Source organism: Oncorhynchus masou, chromosome 13 (assembly GCF_036934945.1).
Source record: "Oncorhynchus masou masou isolate Uvic2021 chromosome 13, UVic_Omas_1.1, whole genome shotgun sequence".
Classification (NCBI taxonomy): domain Eukaryota; kingdom Metazoa; phylum Chordata; class Actinopteri; order Salmoniformes; family Salmonidae; genus Oncorhynchus; species Oncorhynchus masou.
This window is the reverse complement of record NC_088224.1, coordinates 66,825,019-66,846,870: the sequence shown is the minus strand read 5'-3', so window position 1 is coordinate 66,846,870 and position 21,852 is coordinate 66,825,019. Positions and strand designations below refer to the sequence as shown.

General features: G+C 44.0%; 1 protein-coding gene across 2 annotated transcripts in view; it reads right to left on the bottom strand.

Moving 5' to 3' along the window:
- LOC135552875 (max-binding protein MNT-like) overlaps nucleotides 1–20,495 on the bottom strand; it is a 29,621-nt gene extending 9,126 nt beyond the window's left edge. Inside the window, exons 1-4 of one of the 2 annotated variants that reach the window (XM_064984797.1) lie at nucleotides 20,233–20,495; nucleotides 13,521–14,193; nucleotides 13,013–13,054; nucleotides 12,352–12,463 (exon numbers count right to left, since the gene is read on the bottom strand). In XM_064984797.1, the coding sequence (XP_064840869.1) occupies nucleotides 12,352–12,463; nucleotides 13,013–13,054; nucleotides 13,521–14,193; nucleotides 20,233–20,305 (900 nt within the window). In that variant the 5' untranslated portion in view covers nucleotides 20,306–20,495. The remainder of the gene's footprint in view (nucleotides 1–12,351; nucleotides 12,464–13,012; nucleotides 13,055–13,520; nucleotides 14,194–20,232) is intronic. The other variant, XM_064984798.1, reaches the window with a different exon arrangement.
- Nucleotides 20,496–21,852: the final 1,357 nt, after the last annotated feature.

Below are 21,852 nucleotides of genomic sequence, written 5' to 3'. Positions count from 1 at the left end.
TTCTAGCCATTAATACACCTCCATCTGCTTGCTATACTAGCTGTAGTTGCCATTCGTATGCACTTGGCTGTTCAATACGGTCCTTGGAGAAAGTCAAAACACTCTGCAAGGCAAGCTGTACCACTACCACCTATAACCGTAGTCGACACAAGCAAGGATATCTGCACCAGCCCCCATTCAAGAACAGAGAACACACAGCAACAGCTAGGGTGAGACAAGCTAAGAAGTGTACCTGAAACAGGCCAAGAACAGCAGATGGATACTACAGAACACATGACAAGAAAGCAAAGAAAGCATGACGCACCTCTTCAGCATCAGCCTGTACTGATCCACATACTACTACAGTGCATTCGGAAAATATTCAGACCACTTAGACTTTTTCCAAATTTTGTTACGTTACAGCCTTATTCTAAAATGGATTAAATAGATGTTTCCCCCCTCAATCTACACCATAAAGCAAAAAAACTGGATTAGACATTTTTGTAAGTGTATAAAAAAAATATAAAAAAATATCACATTTACATAAGTACTCAGACCCTTTACTCAGTACTCTATTGAAGCAGCTTTGGCAGTGATTACAGCCTTGAGTCAGTTTCGGTATGACACTACAAGCTTGGCACACCTTAATTTGGGGAGTTTCTCCCATTCTTCTCTGCAGATCCTCTCAGGCTCTGTCAGGTTGGATGGGAAGCGTTGCTGCACAGCTATTGTCAGGTCTCCCCAGAGATGTTTGATCGGGTTCAAGTCCAGGCTCTGGCTGGGCCACTCAAGTACATTGAGACTTGTCCTGAAGTCATTCCTGCGCTGTCTTGGCTGTGTGCTTAGGGTCGTTGTCCTGTTGGAAGGTGAACCATCGCTCTGGAGCAGTATCTCTGTACTTTGCTCCGTTCATCTTTCCCCTCGATCTGGACTAGTGTCCCAGTCCCTACCACTGAAAAACATTAGTATTGGCCAGGTGATGAGTTGTGCCTGGTTTCCTCCAGACATGACGTTTGGTATTCAGGCCAAAAAGTTAAATCAGACAAGAGCATCTTGTCTCTCGTGGTTAGAGTCCTTTAGGTGCCTTTTGGAAAACTCCAAGCAGGCTGTCATGTGCCTTTTACGTCTGACCTGATTGGTGGAGTGCTGCAGAGATAGTTGTCCTTCTAGAAGGTTATCCCATCTCCACATAGGAATTCTGGAGCTCTGTCAGAGAGACCATCAGGTTCTTGTTCACCAACCTTACCAAGGCCCTTCTCCCCCGATTGCTCAGTTTGACCGGGGAGCTCTAGGAAGAGTCTTGGTAAACTTCTTCCAATTAAGAATAATGGAGGCCAGTGTGTTCTTGGGGACATTCAATGCTGCAGAATTTTTTTGGTACCCTTCAACAGGACAATGACCCAACACACCTCCAGGCTGTGTAAGGGCTATTTGACCGAGAAAGATCATATGACCTGGCCTCCACAATCAACCAAACTCAAACCAATTGAGATGGTTTGGGATGAGTTGGGCCGCAGACTGAAGACTTGCTTGGGCCAAGAAACACGAGCAAAGGACATTAGACCGGTGGAAATCTGTCCTTTGGTATGAGGAGTCCAAATTTGAGATTTTTGGTTCCAACCGCCGTGTCTTTGAGACACAGAGTAGGTGAATGGATGATCTCTGCATGTGTGTTTCCCACCGTGAAGCATGGAGGAGGAGGTATGATGGTGTGTGGTTGCTTTGCTGGTGACTGTTGGAAACGCATTCCAGGTGAAGCTGATTGAGACAATGCCAAGCGTATGCAACGCTATCATCAAGACAGAAGGTGGCAACTTTGAAAAATCTCAAATATATCGTTGTTTGTTTAACCCATTTTTGATCACTACATGATTCCATATGTGTTATTTCATAGTTGTAGAACAATGTAGAAAATAGTCAAAACAAAGAAAAACCCTGGAATGAGTAGGTGTCCAAACTTTTGACTGGTACTGTGTGTGTGAGAGAGAAGGGGTCTGAATACTTTCCGAAAGCACTAAGTCCCTACCATCCTTAGAAACACTGAAAGAGAGCTCTGCAGCTATGACAAGGCAGTCCACACTACGACGAGGGAAGAGGGGGAGAAAGGGAGATGAGGTTACAATTAGCTTTTGTTTCATTCGCACGTGACAAACATGACTCCCTCCCTTCCCCCCGCCTTTCCTTCGAGGAGTAGTGGGGCCTCGTTTAGATCTGTTTTTGTGAAAGAAAGTAGAGCAGGTTTCACTGTGCCGTGTGTGTGCGCGTGTGTGTGTGTATAAACACAGCTCAGGCGGCATGACATGCAATGCGGGTGCTGAGCACATGGCCCCGCAGAGAGAGGAGACCGAGGGGGAGGGAGAGTAGCGGGGGAGGAGGGAGCAGCCAGGCTGTACTCACTGAATCACTTTTGCAGCACAGTGGAGACAGATTGCGCTAGGCTAGCCTAAGCTAGATAGCGTGAGCAGCAGGCAGCCAACCACATTGCAGACAAACTACTCCTTCAGTGCATGGCGCTTGGTAATTAGCCTGGGGGACAACGGTCTTTTCACTAGCGTTTGTTGTGATCATCAGTAACCGTAAACCTGTGTGTTGTCTTCTCTCTAGATCCCAAGTTGGAATAGAAAACTTCAAGTGGCTCTAGGCAAAAACAACAAAGGAGTCGCTTTTTAGTGGAAAATACCTACTTTAGGGTGTGTGTGCGCAAGCGCTGTGTGCGTGCATCTGTGTTCAAACTGGGTGGTAAGTGGCCTAATTTGAGAGTTCTTGCCATGTAATGAGTTATACAGTCGTAGTGTTCCAGACCTTGCTGCAGTGTTGTCAGTCACTATGAGGAAGAGATGCTGAGGACGAAAGGCCACTATCAAACTCCTTAGCAATCTTTGACTGGCACTGTACTCTGCTAGAATGAGAGCACCATGAACAATACAAACATTACAGACAGCAACTGTGCCCTCTTCTCACCTCCTCAGCAGTTGGCAGGGGATGCAGTGGTTATTACCGGCTGTGTGGAACTGAACTGGAAACACTTCTCTAACATCCGTTATATGCAACCTGTGAGTCAAAATGTACTTTATACAGACAGAGCTGGAGGAAAGGACACAACATGTAAGATTGCTGTGACAGCTTGGGTAAAGGAACAGTACCTTTTCGTAAAACTGAAAAGAGCAGACCAATTCTGTTGCTCTTGAAAATTGATGGCTCAGACCTGACCAAGATGTGGTTTCAAAACTGCAATAAAAGAATGCTTCAAACAGAAGATACTGAATGCTCAGTCCCAAATGGCCCTCTATTTCCTATATAGTGCACTAATAGAATATGCCATTTAGAAGACGCTTATATCCAAAGTGACTTAGTCATGTGTGCATACATTTTCGTATGGGTGACCCCAGGGGGAAATCGAACCCGCGACCCTTGGCGTTGCAAGCACCTTGCTACCAACTGAGCCACACAGGACTACCAGGGAATACTTTTGACCAGGTCCCATAGTAGCTCTGGTCAAAAGTAGTGTACTATAAAGAGAATAAGGTGTCATTTGGGACGCACACCAAAGTCTGCCTTGAGTACCTGCCTACATTACCTCAACAAGTAGCCTCATTGGAGTCTAAATCAACACCAACAAAAAAATTCCAAAGTGCCCCGAGTTCATTCCCAGGCTCCTCCAGGTCCTAGTAGATAGCATTAATGTTCAGCCAGGGTTAATTCCCCTCTGTGTTAAACCACTTACAGATGGAATAGGAGCTGACCAAGGAACAAACAAACCCCAATGAGGACAGACCAGTGGAAGTAATAGTTCAGCCAAAAACACAATCCCCAAAACACACTGTCTGACCGTCCCAATAATATGTGATGGGATCTGGTGCTGCTTTAAAAAGGACGTGTCTTTCAGAATCAGAAATTACCAAGTAGGTGACCCACTTCAGTATTATAGAGACTTTTGATGACGTAAATCCTTACAAATAAAACACTAACACTTCAAATCCTGTGATTTCCTCTAAATAGAACAGTTATTTCTCCTTTAGACTGAATGAATTAGAAAAAATGTCAACTGAAATCGTTGAGTCAAAGAATTGGATTTTAACGAGGTTAAAATCTCTGCCTGTGACAAACTCAAAATATGAGCTACTCTTTGATTTGCTAAATCAATTACTTTGTATTACATTTATAATTTATGATTTGTAGCAGACATGAGCAGCTTCCCCACCACATGGAAAAGCACATTTGCCCTCCAACACACAGCTCTTCTGCATCCCAAACAGGTTCCGTCAGAGTCGTTCTGCCGCCAGTGAAATCTAGGCTGGTTAAAACGAGCCTGGTGTCTACGCGTGTCCCCTCTCTCCCTTTTCACCCTCCCTCTTTCCCTTCAGTTAGTGGCTAAGCCTCCCTCCCAGGCACTTCCAGGAGGGGAGCTAGCAAGCTCTAGCACTGAGCTGTGGCTGTAGCTGTGGGCGGGGCGAAGAGGAGGGCCCATCACGGGGTGACATCATATAGCTCTGGCTAGCCATGTGCTCTCTGCTCATGTGGCCCTGTGAGCAGAGTGAGGCAGGATGGAGGGAGGGATGAAAGAAGAGGAGCCCCAGTGCTGAGCACGTTCGCATTTAAGAGTCCCAGCCATGGCGCAGCAGAGAGTACAAAGCCGCTCTCTCTCCCTCTCTCTCACACACACACACACACACACACACATACACACACGACAGCAGCAATTAGGTCAGATAGAGAAACGCATCCCACGTTAGACTGTCGTAAAATCTAAAAATATAGCGTAACACATAGGACAACAAACTACTGTAGGATAAAGTATTGAGAAAAACATCAAACCGAGAAGCATACGGAAGTAATGCTTAAAGCAGCAGAATCTTTGAAACATTAAACACCAGTGTTGGTTTAGATACCACAAGAATCCCACTAACACGTGATGCAGGCAGGCAGCGTTATATTCAAGTTCCTCGTTTGGTTTGGTCTCGCTAGCTTACTCGCTCTCAGTCACTTCTATGAAAGGAGGAAGAAATTAAACAGAAGTGTGACTTGACTTCTCAGCAGAGTGGCTGTTGGCGAGAAGGAGCCTCACAGTGACACTAACCTCAGTGCAAAACAAGAGACATGCTCTGATAAGACACCCGGCCTGAAGATAAGAGTCTGTATTCATAAAGTGTATCCTAGTAGGAGTGCTGATCTAGGATCAAGTCCCTTCTGACCAAAATAAGGCATTCATTATGATCCAAAAGGCTAAACTGATCCTAGATCAGCACTCCTACCCAGGAGGCCATGTTGTTCAACAAAAAGGTGACAGACACACAGGGCTGCCAGCATCACTGCCCAAAGATGAATCAAAAAAGTAATCCTTTGCCCAAATCCTCTTATTCAACCTCTCTGGTCTGGTCCTCATTGGTCACATTAGCAGACTACACTGCCGCTATGCTGCCCCTAGCCTAAATAACAAAAAAGGGTGAAGAGAGGGGATCAGGAAGGAGCATGCGGGGAGAGAGGCGCGTGCAGTCGGGAATCGTGTCTGTCCTGCACCGTACTGTCCATGTCTGAACGACAGCGATCACACGCTGCACTTTTAAACACCCATCCATCTCCTTTTTCTTCTCACCCCTCCCTCGCTCGCTCTCCCCCAACCCACCACTATTGGAGCTCAACCAATAACAATTAGGGAAGAGAACAACTCAATTGTTACCAAGAAGAGAGGCCCGCAATAGGCTAGTGTGTGTACTCAGCTCGTCTATCAGGAAACCCTGGTCTCAGTCTGACGTCCATAGATATGAGTACTGAGAAGGAGCCACTTACAGTAAACTGATGAATAAAGGGAAGACCAGAGAATGTGGGTGTGTTGTAGCACTGGAAACATGAAGCAACTACACACATTTTGGCCTGTGTCACAATCTTAGAACTTCAAAAGTAATTCAAAAATTTTAACCAGTATTTCGGTCCAGCAAACATGCAATATTTAAGCTGGAAATAAACTCAATCTCCACCATCCAAAAAAACAAATTCTGACTTCCCTCTTCACTAAATAAGCTCAAGCTAAATTCCTACGGCTAAAAATGGAGACAAAATGGAGTGCAAATACATCACGAGTGGAAAATGTCTGTAGTTGTTTGTTTCCCGGCCGGTACATGTGCTTTAAATACACCCTAAATCCAGCTTGGCTGTCGAGAAGGGGTGGGGGTGCTGGGTCAGTCTGCTAGTCGAGCACGACACACTAGAGAGGGAGGCAGGGGGAGGAGGGAGATTGGGTGACATGAGTTCTGTGGACCCACACTGCCCTAGTTTCCCGCGCTCCTAACCCTGCCTCCCAGGGAGTAAAAGCCCACCGCTGTCACACACAGGATCAGATTCTCACCAGCAGAGGATAGGTGTGTGTGTGTGTGTGTGTGTGTGTGTGTGTGTGTACAGTACCAGTCAAAGGTTTGGACACACCTACTCATATGGTTTTTCTTTATTTTTACTATATTCTAAAATTGTAGAATAATAGTGAAGACATCAAAAGTATGAAAATCACACATATGGAATCATGTAATAACCAAAAAAGTGTTAAATCCAAATAAACTCAACAAAAAAAGAAAAACGTCCTCTGCCAACTGCATTTAATTTTCAGCAAACTTAACGTGTAAATATTTGTATGAACATAAGATTCAACAATGGAAACCAACTGAACAAGTTCCACAGACAAGTTCCACCCTGTGCAACTGGGTCCTGGACTTCGAGGGTAGGAAACAACATCTCCACCCTACTGGTGGAGAAGGGTGCCTTCTCAGCCCTCTCCTGTACTCCCTGTTCACCCATGACCGCGTTGGCCATGCACGCTTCCAGCTCAATTATCAAGTTAGCAGACGATGCTACAGTGGTAGGCTTGATTACCAACAATGACGAGAAGGTCTCCAGGGAGGAGGTGAGGGCCCTCGTAGTGTGGTGTCAGGAAAATAACCTCACACTCAACATCAACAAAACAAAGGAGAAGGGAGCACCCCCCCATCCACAGGACAGTAGTGGAGAAGGTGGAAGGTTTCTCGGCGTACGCAACACAGACAAACTGAAATGGTCCTGTCGGGCTGTATCACCGCCTGGTATCGCAACTGTTCCGCCATGTCACAGGAAGGCCAAAAAGATAAATCAAGGACAACAACCACCCGAGCCACTGCATGTTCACCCCGCTATCATCCAGAAAGCGAGGTCAGTACAGGTGCATCAAAGATGGGACCGAGAGACTGAGATAGAAGCTGTTTTTCAAGGCCATCAGACTGGTAAACAGCCATCACTATCATTGAGTGGCTGCTGCCAACAGACTCAAATTTCTAGTCACTTTAATAATGAAAAAATTGGATGTAATAAACGTATCACTAGTTACTTTAAACAATGACACTTTATATAATATTTTACATACTCATCTCATATGTATATACACTGTACTCTATGCCACCTACTGCATCTTGCCTACGCCGCACAGCCATCGCTCATCCATATATACATATTCATTCCTTTACACTTGTGTGTGTATAAGGTAGTTGTTGTGGAATTGTTAGATATTACTGCACGGTCAGAACTAGAAGCACAAGCATTTCGCTACACTCGCATCTGCTAACCGCGTGTATGTGACCAATAAAATTGTGTGTGTGGGGGGGGGGGGGGTAAAAATCTAAAGTAACAGTCAGTGGCCACCAGCTGCATTAATTACTGCAGTGCATCTCCTCCTCATGGACTGCAGCACATTTCCCTGTTCTTGCTGTGAGATGTTACCCCACTCTTCCACCAAGACAACTGCAAGTTCCCAGACATTTCTGGGGAGAATGGCCCTAGTCCTCACCCTTCGATCCAACAGATCCCAGACGTGCTCAATGTGATTGAGATCCGGGCTCTTTGCTGGCCATGGCAGAACGCTGACATTCCTGTCTTGCAGGAAATCAGCCATACTGCTCATTTTGTGCGTGGTGGCATTGTCATGCTGGAGGGTCATGTCAGGATGAACCTGCAGGAAGGATACCACATGAGGGAGGAGGATGTCTGCCCTGTAATGCACACCGTTGAGATTGCCTGCAATGACAACAAGCGCAGTCCGATGATGCTGTGACACACCGCCCAGACCATAACGAATCCTCCACCTCGATCCAGCTCCAGAGTACAGGCCTCGGTGTAACGCTTGTTCCTTCGACGAGAAAACACGTATCCGACCATCACCCCTGGTGAGACAAAAACGCGACTCGTCAGAGAAGAACAATGTTTGCAAGTCTTGTCTGGTCCAGCGATGGTGGGTTTGTGCCCATAGGCAACGTTGTTGCTGGTGATGTCTGGTGAGGACCTGCCTTACAACAGGCCTACAAGCCATCAGTCCAGCCTCACTCAGCCTATTGCAGACAGTCTGAGCACTGATGGAGGGATTGTGCGTTCCTGTTGTAACTCGGGCAGCTGTTGTTGCCATCCTTTACCGGTCCCGCAGGTGTCATGTTCAGATGTGCCGATCCTGTGCAGGTGTTGTTACACGTGGTCTGCCACTGTGAGGATGATCAGCTGTTCATCCGGTCTCCCTGTAGTGCTGTCTTAGGCGTCTCACAGTACGGACATTGCAATTTATTGCCCTGGCCACATCTGCAGTCCTCATGCCTCCTTGCAGCATGCCTCATGCCTCCTTGCAGCATGCCTAAGGCACATTCACGAAGATGAGCAGGGACCCTGGGCATCTTTCTTTTGGTGTTTTTCAGAGTCAGTAGAAAGGCCTCTTTAGTGTCCTAAGTTTTCATAACTGTGACCTTCATTGTCTACCATCTGTAAGCTGTTAGTGTCTTAACGACCATTCCATAGCTGCATGTTCATTAATTAAGCATGTGAAACCGTGTTTAAATCCTTTACAATGAAGATCTGTGAAGTTATTTGGATTTTTATGAATTATCTTTGAAAGACAGGGTCCTGAAAAAAAGGACATTTATTTTTTTGCTGTGTTAATATTTCATATTTGAGATTCTTCAATGTAGACACCCTTTACCTTGATGAAAGCTTTGCACACTCTTGGCATTCTCTCAACCAGCTTCATGAGGTAGTCATCTGGAATGCATTTAAATTAAAACAGGTGTGCATTGTTAATTTGTGGAATTTCTATGCTTCTTAATGCGTTTGAGCCAATCAAGGTAGGGGTGGTATACAGAAGATGGTATTTTACCAAATAGGGCCAAGTCCATATTATGGCAGAAAATTAAGAACTTTGAAAGTTTCTTCAAGTGCAGTCGCAAAACCCATCAAGCGCTTTCCACAACAGGAAAGGAAGACTCAGAGTTACCTCTGCTGCATAAGGATAAGTTCATTAGAGTTACCAAATTCAGATTGTAGCATTTATTTGTGCTGCAGAGTTCAAGTAACAGACATCTCAACATCAACTGTTCAGACGAGACTGCATGAATCAGGCATTCAATGTCAAATTGCTACAAAGAAACCACTACTAAAGGACACCAATAATAAGAAGAGACTTGCTTGGGCCAAGAAACACGAGCAAAGGACATTAGACCGACGGAACTCTGTCCTTTGGTCTGACGAGTACAAATTCAATTTTTCGGTTCCAACCGCCGTGTCTTTGTGAGACGCGGAGCAGGTGAATGGATGATCTCCTGCACGTGTGGTTCCTACCGTGAAGCATGAGGTCGTGGTGTGATGGTGCGTTGCTGGTGATCCTGTCTGATTTATTTAGAATTCAAGGCACACTTAACCAGCATGGCTACCACAGCATCCTGCAGCGATACGCCATTCCATCTGGTTTGCACTTAGTGGGACTACCATTTGTTTTTTAACAGGACAATGACACATTACACCTCCAGGCTGTGTAAGGGCTATTTGACCAAGGAGGAGAGTGATGAGTGCTGCATCAGATGACCTGGACTCCACCATCACCAGACCCCAACCCAATTGAGATGCTTTGGGATGAGTTGGACCACAGAGTGAAGGAAAAGCAGCCAACAAGTGCTCAGCATGTGGGAAATCCTTCAAGACTGTTGGAAAAGCATTCCAGGTGAAGCTGGTTGAGAGAATGCCAATAATGTGCAAAGCTGTCATCAAGGCAAAGGCTGGTTGCTTTGAAGAATCTAAAATATATTTTGATTTGTATAACACTTTTTTGGTGCATGATTCCATGTGTTATTTCATAGTTTTGATGTCTTCACTATTATTCTACAATGTAGAAACTATTACAAATAAAGAAAAGCCTTGAATGAGTAGCTGTGTCCAAACTTCTGACTGGCACTGCATATATTTTGAACAAGCACACACACAGGGAACATAGCAACAGGAACTCCATCACATCACTCCCAAGTTAAATTAGGTTTGTTCAAGACCTTTGTACACCAGTCCCCTGCTCGCACATAGCTTTCGATATGCTACCTGCCTGTATCACACATCATTGAACCACTTACAGTCATTCCTTTTCAACCACAAAAGTCTATTAAAAAGGTTTTAATCACGTAAAAATAATCTAAATAAAAAGTGTATATAAAAAATTAACTTTAATACTTTTCAAAGGGGTTTTAATGAACTCTTGGTACATTTTGGATACTCTGGTCTGCCTATACCCCAGGCAGAAGTGCATATCCAAACAGTTTAGCCTTCTGCTAGAGACTAGAAACTCCCTTTCCTCCCCAGTCCTCAACTGCAATAACCTAACCAGACCTAATGACATTGCCAAGAACACCAAGGAGCTACGGATATACAAAGCAGCTCCAATAGCCTACTGGCACTAAAATAAATAAGAATTATCATCATCTTAGTTAATCTGAAATGAACTGCCGTTTATACCAATTTTGTCCCAGACAGGTTTCCCACACAAGCCGCCGCCTGTAGGAGTGGTGGATCAGGCATACAGTACTTCACACACAATCAGCAGGAGACAAAGGGCTAGGCAATCTTCACTTGACAATGAAGAAGCAACAGAAAAGTTCAATGCTCAGATGGTTCCTAGCAACACCACCAGACAGTGAACCAAGGGTCAGCAACAGGGACAAAACCGTCCCTGTTGGCGGGGGTTAGTTTGTGTAAAAAGTTTGCACCCGAAAAAGAAAAATGATATAAAAGTAGGTTACAAATATCACTAAGAATTCTGCTAAAAATGGGTTTAATTTAGTAAATCTGTTCAAGTATTCACACACATTAAAAAAAGGCACATTACATGACATGGACACCGGCTTGTCGAATATCTCATTCCAAAATCAAGGACATTAAATATATCTTTATCAAGGTTAAGTTAATAATTATGCTTTGGATGATGTATTAAACCACCCAGACACATCAAATATGCAGTCGTCCTTTTGAACTGAGCTGCAGGACAGGAAGGAAACTGCTCAGGGATGTCACCATGAGGCCATTGGTGATTTTAAAACAGCTACTGAGTTCAATGGCTGTGATGGGAGAACACGGAGGATGGATCAACAACATTGTAGTGACTCCAAAATAATGACCTAAATGACAGCGTGAAAAGAACAAAAATATACAGAATAACGTGTGCAAAAGGCACTGAAGTAATACTGTAAAAATAATAATAATAACCTGGCCTAAATGCAAAGCCAACAACCGATCAATGAGCAACTGCCTCATGGTATGTGTATGCTTGACATAAGCAAAGACTGGAGCTTTACAGGATGAAAAGTAACAGAATGGAGCTAAGCACTAGAGGAAAACCTGCTTTACACCAGACACTGGGAGAGGAATTCACTTTTCAGCAGGACAATAACTTACAACAAAGCCAAATCTACACTGGATTTGCTTATCAAGAAGACAGTGAATGTTCCTGAGTAGCCAAGCTACAGTTGCTTCCAGAGGCAGTTTGAAACTCAGTAGTGAGTGTTGCAACCGAGGACAGGCGATTTTTACACGTAAATGAGACAACGGTCACGTTCTGTGAGCTTGTGTGGCCTACCACTTCGGGGCTGAGCCGTTGTTGCTCCTTGGCATTTCCACTTCACAATAACAGCACTTACAGTTGACCGGGGCAGCTCTAGCAGGGCAGAAATTTGACAAACTGACTTGTTGGAAAGGTGGCATCCTATGACGGTGCCACGTTGAAAGTCACTGAGCTCTTAAGTTCGGCCATTCTACTGCCAATGTTTGTCTATGGAGAGTGCATGGCTGTGTGCTCTATTTAATACACCTGTCAGGAATGGGTGTGGCTGAAATAGTCGAAACTACTAATAATTACACTCTACTTTCTTCAAACAAAGCCTACGAGATACGACACAAAACTGACTACTTCCCATGACAGGGAAACAGGTAACATTAGAAAACTGGAAAATCCACACATTCAAATGGTGAAAACGCAGAGTGAAAATCTACACTTAATTCAACAGCGAACTCAATTCCATCGTAGTCCTTTGCTCAACCATGCAGTTATTTTAGCTTGCTTACCTGTATATATCGGAGGGCGCTCCTCAGGACACTGAGGTTAGAGGTCTTCTTCTCATCTGCATTGGGGATGTTTTTCTTCAGGGTATCAAAGCACTCCTTCAGGTGAGCCCGTCTGAGTAAGGGATGGAGGGATGAAAGAAGGGTAGAGAGAGAAGTCTTAGTGAGAGGGAGGATGAGGTCTGATTTCACACATTCAGCTTCTTTAAAGAAATAAATGTTGCAAACCAATTTCCCATTTAGGGCTAATAAATAATTACTACTAACATGAGACATATTGAACAGGTTTCTGTTTTCGTGGTAAAACGTCTGTGTTAAAGGATACAGGCAGGGGTAAGGCAACAACTCCTCTGCTTGGTCCTGTTTTTGGCCATTATAACCCTACTACTATAGTACAGGGAAGTACAATCAGAATATTGAAAGTCCAAGATATGACCAATTATTGTCTGACAAATGCCATATCTATAGATTAGACATTAGTGAATAAATGAGAGTATAATTTCTCTCTTAGAACAGGACAGAGAAGTAAGCAAGCAAGTCGGTTGAAAAAAGACGTGGGCAATAATAGTGTACACCTAATCTCACCATAACCTTAAACTGCCCTGTGCAAAGAGCTCAATCCACTGTTTAATAAAAGGTGACCATGGGAGAGAGATGCACCCACCTGTTTTTCTCAAGCTTGTTATGTACTTCTCTTGTCCCTGCCCTGTAAAAGCACAGATCGGAGCACATTATAAGATTGGGTGTCCAGAATGGGCAAGACGACGAGACTCCCTGAACAAGAATCAAATCAACCAACAAATATAAAAGTACTCCATCATCTCTGTTACTTTACTTTAACAATATACTGTATAATATGCACAGGCAGCTAATTGGATCTGATTACCACTCAATTGACCAATCAGGACACTCATTATAGAGTACATAATCCAAGAGTTATTTAGTCCAAAAATCCTTCAGTGTCGTGACTTTTCATGGTTTGTGATTTCTGATACCGTTTTTACCTTACCACTCAACATGTGACTTACAATCACATCTACACACACTCTTTGCTACAAAATACCCCCCCCCCCCCCCAAAAAAAAGGAAAACTAAAGATGCAAAAGGAAAAAAAAGAAATCTAACCAAAGTGCAAACCATCTCTCCTATAAATAACAAAATTGGCCACTTACCCTCCAGGCCTCTTCTTCCCGTCCAGGTCAGGGGGGCTGCCACGGCCCCCAAAAGGGCTGGTCTGGGCCCCACGGGGTGTCTGGGGGGGCCCTGGCTGGGGAAGTAAGGCATGCAGCTGGGGGGCTGAGACGATGGAGCCAAGGTAGGGCTGCACCAGCTGGGGCGACTGCTGCTGCAGCAGTTTATGGTTGCCAGATTGGGGGGAAACCATCTGCGGAAGGTGATGGTGGTGGCGATTCTGCTTGTGGTTGCCAGATTGGGTCAAAGGCAAGTGGTGGGAGTGGTCTGTCTTCACCTGAGGAGAGAGAGCCAAAAGTGCACCCTGTCCTTGGTGGTCGTGCCCTGGGGAGTGAGGGTCTCTCCTGGGGGAGGCCAGGTAGGGTGCTGCCCCGGCCTGGGGGGACAGGGTGGTGGAGGAGGGGGTTGGGACAGTGGGGGGCAGACCTGTGTGGTTGGAGGTCATCATGGGGATAGGGATGACAGTAATGGGCATGGATGGGGGTGGCAGTGGGGGCGGGACAGGGGCGGGGCGGCGCTCCGAATGGGGGCAGGGCTCTTCTGCTCGGGTCACATGGTTCATCTGGATGGGGGAGTAGGAAGTGACATCATTGCGCCTGTGGGTGTGGTCAGACAGCTGTTGGAGGCGAAGCTTCTCCCTCAGCTCATTCTCCTCTGTGGGGAGAGAAAGAAGGCATGGTTACAGGCTAGAGCACGTTAGCAACCGTAAGAGCCAAGAATGTTACCAGCATTTCATTCAATTTATCAATAAATATTTTGATTGTACCAGCTTCGTCAACAAAGGAACATCTGAAAAGTGCAAAAATATTTCTCCATACGCCACCTTGACCGTCTAAAAAAAGAAAACTCCTCCATAGCTCTGGGACTGCAGTTAGGTTAGCTCTGGTAATGTAGACTTCCACCACCCACTGGGTTGACAGCAATGACCTCTAACATGACCAGAGAACATCGTTTTCAAATAGGTCAAGCAGCATAGGTTAGGTACCAGCAGAAACATGTCTGACAACATTTCCAGCGTCATTTGACTAATCTCCATCTCGTGAGTTTGACAGCCAGGTTCACTCCCAATGAATACTACAATCAATGAACAAAAACAGGGGAGGAAAACTAGGGTAGCTGGAAGGAAGCATTCTGCCATCCATTCACCTAGCTAGCACACCATGTTTACAGCTTATGTTGCATGTTCTGAATTGAAATGTGATGCCAGACACCTCAATAGGGCTTTTACAATGCTGACATACATTCATACCAGACCTGCAGCCAGACCTCATCCTGCCTCCTGGACCTCTGCCAGCTTATAAGGGCCGTATAATGCAGCCGCAATGCCTTGCCAGCCAGAACCTTGAGACTAGTTAGAAGAATTGACATATTAAAGCAGCTTGTCTTTGAGGGAATCCTGTGGGCCCTGGTCAAAAGTAGTGCACTATATAGTGAATAGGTGCAATTTCCGAGGCAGCCAAAGTCCTATATTTATACAACGTTGCTCTTGTTGGCACTGGCTGGCTACAAGACAAAACTCAAATTCTGTTTATTCTTTTTATGAGTGGATTTACACACAGGTCCGCAGTATGACAGGAGGACTGACAGTGCATGTGTGGTAAAAGCTGGGCTGAGCTCAGTGTGAGACATTTTTTTTTTGAAGAGGAAGTGGGGTATATTCCAAGGTCAGTGTGTTCAAGTAAAAGCAGGTTTTATGCCTCTTGCCCAATCCAGGTCATACTGGCATGTAAAAAGGGATATGTTCTGTTGGGACATTGCAAGCTTCCGTAATTCCCCAAACTAATCTTCTTACTGGGGACCCATATGCAACGACTGTAATATGTGTAGACCTAAATACTGTAATGAAGTATTTGTAACTTTGAGCTGAAGCAGAATAGTTTTTTTTTCTGAGAAAATTCCATGTGTGATATCTCCACATCTACTGAAAGCCCTCAGAGAGAGAGCTGCAGGACGCGGTTGGAAATACATCAGAAAATGTATTGTGGCAGCAAATCAATTAGACAAAGCTTTTATTCAGCCCTCTAACCCAATGTTGGGACTGAAAACTGAACAAACACATTGTGTTGATGTTAGTGCAGTACTGAGATTGAAGACATTGAACAATTGAAGTGCAAAACGCTCCGTGAACTTGTCTGTTATGGAAGCAACTTGCTTGTTAGAACGTTTCAGTACTGATGCTCTTAACATTAGGTCCACGTGGGGTCCTAGAGAATGAGCTCCAATTGCGTTTTCCTAGCTCCTTCAACACATTCTCGTCTTAGAGTGGGGGAGAAAAGACGACAACCTGGACAAGCCAGAGAGACAAAGGAAGAGAGGGGGGGGGGGGGGTTGAATCCCTGAGTTCTAGCAACGACCTTACCTCTCTTCATCCAATCGGATTGGAGAATCACCAACAGCATGCGTTTCAATGTGTAGATACTATGGGGGCGGGGGAAGGGGGTTGTCCAGTTGCTATGGTAACAGTGGTGTTAGAACCCGTCAGACACAAGAGAGCTTTACAGCCACCCTTTACATCGATAAGAGGTTGAGCAGATCCGAGCTAAACATGGCCATTACAGCACGTTAGCTACACAATGTTCCCTTTCCTTAGACCACAATATCCAATTCAGTGGGAGACTTGATTCAATTGGGTTGTTCAGAAAAACTTCCCAGAAGCGTGGGATAAATTGAGGACATACAACAGTGTGTGGATTGGGCCCAAGCTGTGGTAATTTACCTGATTACAGGGAGGGTGAAGCTGCATGTAGTCGAAGATATTGACAAAAGCGAAAAGTCTCAAAGAATAAATAACAGTGTATGTGTGTGTCTGTCATAATAATGCCATTTGGCTGTGCATCTTCCAAAAGAGGCCAAGGCACGCACGGAACATGATTTTGCAGTTAACACAGACATTGGTCATATTTTGCTCAGAGCCAGGCAATAGGAACAAGCAACACCTCTACTCTCCCCAGCACAGCAGAGGCCAGATCGTCACGGTGACATTGAAAGCCTCCTCGGTCTTAGATATGAAGAGTTGATGATGTTCTACATACTGCCTACTAAGATTAAACAGAGCGGCTCAAACTGAAACTACATTTTGGTTGGCCTTTTATAACACTAGTAAATTGTTGATCAGAAGAGGTCTTTGTATGTTTGTTCCTTATCTAGAAATAAACAATTTGCCTTTATACTGACCTGAACTAGATCTACTTAAGTTAGTAGAAATGTAAATGTCCAAGACCCGGGGTTGTATTCATTAGTGCACACTGTAGCACTGTCATCAGTGTAAACACCGTCATCAGTGTTTAACCTCTACCTCAGGCCTATCTGGTACACTCAATAGTGACAAAGTGCAGTCAAAGTTCAGCAGTCCTGAGAAGATTCAGTCCATTAAGTGATCTTCTCCCACATTCAAGAACCCATAAAAACCCAGGAGGCCTGGATTGGCTAGGCCAAACCCCCGAAGGACTGGATTGGTTAGGCCAAACCCCCCGAAGGACTGGATTGGTTAGTCCTTGCTCAGTCACAGTCCCAGGGTAGGATTCAAAGGTCAAACACAGTATTAGTTAACAACAGAGCCAGGAATAAGTCCTCCTCTACATGCATCTGAGAAGGATGGTCCTTTAAAAACCCATGACATACTTAAACCATCGTTTAAGTGCAGAGTGTTGTGAGCTTGTCATTTGTTGAACAGGCAGTGGAGGTGTCAAAACTCCTAAATCAAACTGTATCGGTCGCATATTTTCCAGATGTTATGACGAGTGTAGCGAAAAGTTTATGTTCCTAGCTCCAACAGTGCAGTGATACCTAACAATACACACATATCAGAACGAGAAATGTCAGAGTCTGAGAATATAAATATACACTGAACAAAAATATTTTTTTAAACGCAAAAGTGTTGCTCCCGAATGTTTCATGAACTAAAATAAAAGAGCCCAGGAAGTTTACAAAACTCAAATATATTCTCTCAAATTGTATGCACAAATTTGTTTACATCCCTGTTAGTGAGCATGTCTCCATTGCCAAGATAATCCATCCACCTGACAGGTGTGGCATATCAAGAAGCATGATCATTACACAATTGCACCCTGTGCAGGGAACAATAAAAATGTGCAGTTGTGTCACACAACACAATGGTCACAGAAGTCTCAAGCTGATGGAGTGTGCAATTGGCATGCTGACTGCAGGAATGTCCACCAGAGCTGTTGCCAGAGAATTGAATGTCAATTTCTCCACTAACTTAATTTGAGAGAATCTGGCTGTACGTCCAACTGGTCTCAAGCGCAGACTACGTGAAACCACACCAGCCCAGGACCTCCACATCTGTCTGAGACCAGCCACACTGCCCGCTGATGAAACTGTGAGTTTGCACAATCGAAGAATTTCTGCTCAAACTGTCAGAAAACGTATCAGGGAAGCTCATCTGCGTGCTTGTCATCCTCACCAGGGTCTTTTACAGATGAATCCCGGTTTCAACTGTACTTTGCAAATGGCAGACCGCATGTATGGCATTGTGTAGGCGAGCAGTTAGCCAATCTCAATGTTGTGAACAGAGTGCGCCATGGTGGTGGTGGGGTTATGGTATGGACATGCATTAGCTACAATGTCCCAGTTCTTCCATGGCCTGCATACTCAGACATGTCACCCATTGAGCATGTTTAGGTTGCTCTGGATCAACGTGTATGACAGTGTGTTCCAGTAATATCCAGTAACTTCGCACAGCCATTGAAGAGGAGTGGGACAACATTACACAATCAACAGCCTGATCAACTCTATGTGAAGGAGATGTGTCGTGCTGCATGAGGCAAATTGTGGTCACACCAGATACTGACTGGTTTTCTGATCCACGTCCCTCTCTGGGGTAACTGTATTCCCAATCATTTGAAATCCATAGATAAGGTCCTAATGAATTGATTTAAATTGACTGATTTCCTTAAATTAACTGTAACTCAGTAAAATCTTTGAAATTGTTGCATGTGGCGTTGATATTTCTGGTCAGTGTATATGATGGTGTGTATAGACATATTAATAGAAATGGTGTGTACAACAGTAGTTATATAGGATGAGCCTTGACTTGGTTACAGTATGAAGTGGGTAAAACACTATGGAAACATTAAAGTCACCAGTTTTTAATGACTTGACTATGTACACAGGTCATAACTCCTGTCCTCTCTCTGCAAACGAATGACTGGTGAATACACAGCTGTGGATGAGGTAGAGGAAGGGGTTGTCGTTTCTTTTACCATTTTGGTTCACAACCAAAGAGTAATCAGATGTGAAAGCATTGACCTAAGGTGTGAGAGAATGACGCCCACTCCATGGTTTCCAGTAAGATCAGAGGCATAGTTGAGGATAGCCTCGTTCTCGTGCCATTTATAAAAGATACTTTTGTGAATCCAGGTGAGAGTCAAGTCTGGTATAACATTACTGCATTAGTGTGTCATTTAAAACACTATTTTCATTGGTAAATTGGTTGACTCAAGACTACCTACCACGTGTTCTTATCTAATAACATACACCCTTTCAAAAGTACAGGAAAAACTTGATTAATGTTTGCACTGCTTGCTTGACTTACTACTAAAGATCTATTGAAATGTTGTCTGGTTGTGTTTAGCTCTATGGCCTTGATAGGTTGGGGATAAAAACATGTGTAGTTCCGCTTATATAACCAAAGCACATAGCAGAGGAGTGAGTACAGTAGAAGGGGAGAAACACTGCCCTACTTTCTTCCACACTGATCTACAGCAGCACTAGAGAGAAGAGAACAGGGAGGGAACGAGGGGGCCTCTGAGTGTAGGAGTGCCAAGCATGCACGTGGTGAAAGGGGCGGCCCCCGTTGCAGATGGGGCGTGGTCAACTTGGACACGTCACCAGCAACAAGCAAAAAAACATTCAGCGATTAGCCGAAGGTTTCTTTACTAGGCATGTTCTATCTAGCCTACATTTCAATTTAAATAGTGTCATGTACGAAATCACATACATGTAATGGTGTATTCATACAGCAATTTTAGGAATTCAAAAGATTGAGCGCCACAGGAGCCGAGAGGGAAACCTGAATCTGTCATATGATCCCCTGATATGTCAGGTCAGATGATGTAAAAACGTCTTCAGCACTCGCGTCGCCACCGCCCTTTACTGAGATGAGTTTTTTTAATGTAAAATAATGAAGAAGGTTACTATACGACCTTAAAAGTCGTCGCTAGATGTTAAACTTACATGGTTTGGCCGAAAGCTCATAGTTGGAAACAGTGCTGCAAATAAACACGATCGTTTCAAGATTTGATAAGAGGCGCGTCGATCGACGAGTTTGTAATGCAGTAGAATTCACATGGCTACATTGTGTCCTGTCACACATCCAAATGATATATTTGTAGCGAACTTCTTAGCACAATGATCCAATCTGAAATAGGCTACTATTTGAAATCACACCTCCAATTGCTCAAGACATATGAGACAAGGACGTCTGATTAGTCACGACCGACAACGCAAACAAAGGCAATACAAATCAACTGTGCACTTAATCTTACATTATGAACCAAATGTTTAATTATGAAGAAAAAAATGACTGAGGTTAAATGCATGCAGATGATCTTTTCCCAGGAGAATAATCTTATAGATTTGACACATCTAAATAACGAATTAGTTTGATCCTTTTAAATCGTAACGTTGAAAGCATCTAAAAAAAAACGATAATTGATTGTAACCTTTACATACCACGTGCCTTCTGTTGTTGCTGGGCTTGCAATTCCAAAAACTTGGCTGCTTCTAAAAGCGTCTCGATGCTCATTTCTTCTACGTATTGGAAACTAAACGTTACAAGCAAAAATTAAGCGAATGTTACAGGCTATGCACTTTATTTTTCAGTGTAAGGATCCAGTACTTCAGTCAGCAAAATTGAAGAAAAAGGTAATCGGATACCCCTCGTAGAAACTCTTCCACATACGTAGAGGAGTTGCAACAAGATGGCGCTGAGTATAGTAGGTAACAAATCAGGGCCAAAAGCATACAATATAAGCCCGCCCACACATGTATTCCCTCCCATACACTAAAATAACAAATAAAACCCGACATGGAGTATTGAAATGACTTGACATACTGGCATTAAATTTCATAATGCTACAACACAAACTACACGTTTTCTCATCACAAACTACACGTTTTCCCATGGATTCCTAATCCACGATTTGTCTGTGTCCGTTCACGACAACACGTTTATATATTATTATCATATCATTGCCTAATAGCTAATCACCAGCCGAGAACAACAAAGTATTGAGCTTGCAAACTAGTAGAGTAGCCGTCATTCTCATATTATGATCCGGTCTCTGGATCAGTGGCCTTAGCAACCAGCCATCATTGACCGAGGTAGTTTGTGTGTATGCATTGATATGTAGGCTACGTGTGCCATTGTTTTTTTGTAGTTCTGTCCTTCAGCTGTTCTAGTCTAATGATGTTCTGTATTATGTAATGTTTCCTGTTTTGTGTGGACTCCAGGAAGAGTAGCTGCTGCTTTTGCAACAGCTAATGGGGATCCTAATAAAATACAAAATATTTACCACCATACATGTATTAGTCATCACAAATGTCTGTTTAAAGTAATGTAAAGGGAAACATGTAATTTATTGACCGTGTTTCAAACATTTGCTGTAGTTGCCATCATAAAGGTACAAGTCGTCAGACAAAGGGCATGGTGGAATGGTTCATTAATAAACAAGGTGGTACTGGGCAGGGTGGCTTGAAACAAGAGCAATTAAAACGTTTGCTATATAAAGAGATGGTACGCTTTTCTCTCCACATGGCAAAAGGTCGTGGACACTCGGCCAACTGGCTGGCTGTTGGGTGAGTAGTAATTTCCCTCAGTTTAACTCTGAGCAGTAACTGCTCTGTTACTTTGTGGACAGCATACCTCTTGCACTTAGGTAATTAACAATCATGTATCTTTATGCTTGTTTGTGGGTTTTACTGGATTGACATCTATTTTCAACTGTTTTCCAAGACCAAGGGTTTCATAAATCCAAACCAATCATTTAAGTGGCACCTCTTGTGAATGGAAGCAACCATGATGTAACAAAAATCACTGACCTCCCATGAAAATCACTGACCTCCCATGATTCTCACACACAGGAACTGATCAAGTCAAAGTCCTGCTGTGTATGCAGTGGTGACCTCTCATTCAGGGCAGGTCACCTGTTTTGAGCCCCACATGTGTAGCGCAAAAAATAAAATTATATGTATGTAACCGATGTGAAATCGAGCCCAGGCGAGGAGAGAGACAGAGGCTATACTGTTACACATACACACCACATTTTGGGGGGCTTGCCTGTTTTGCATGTT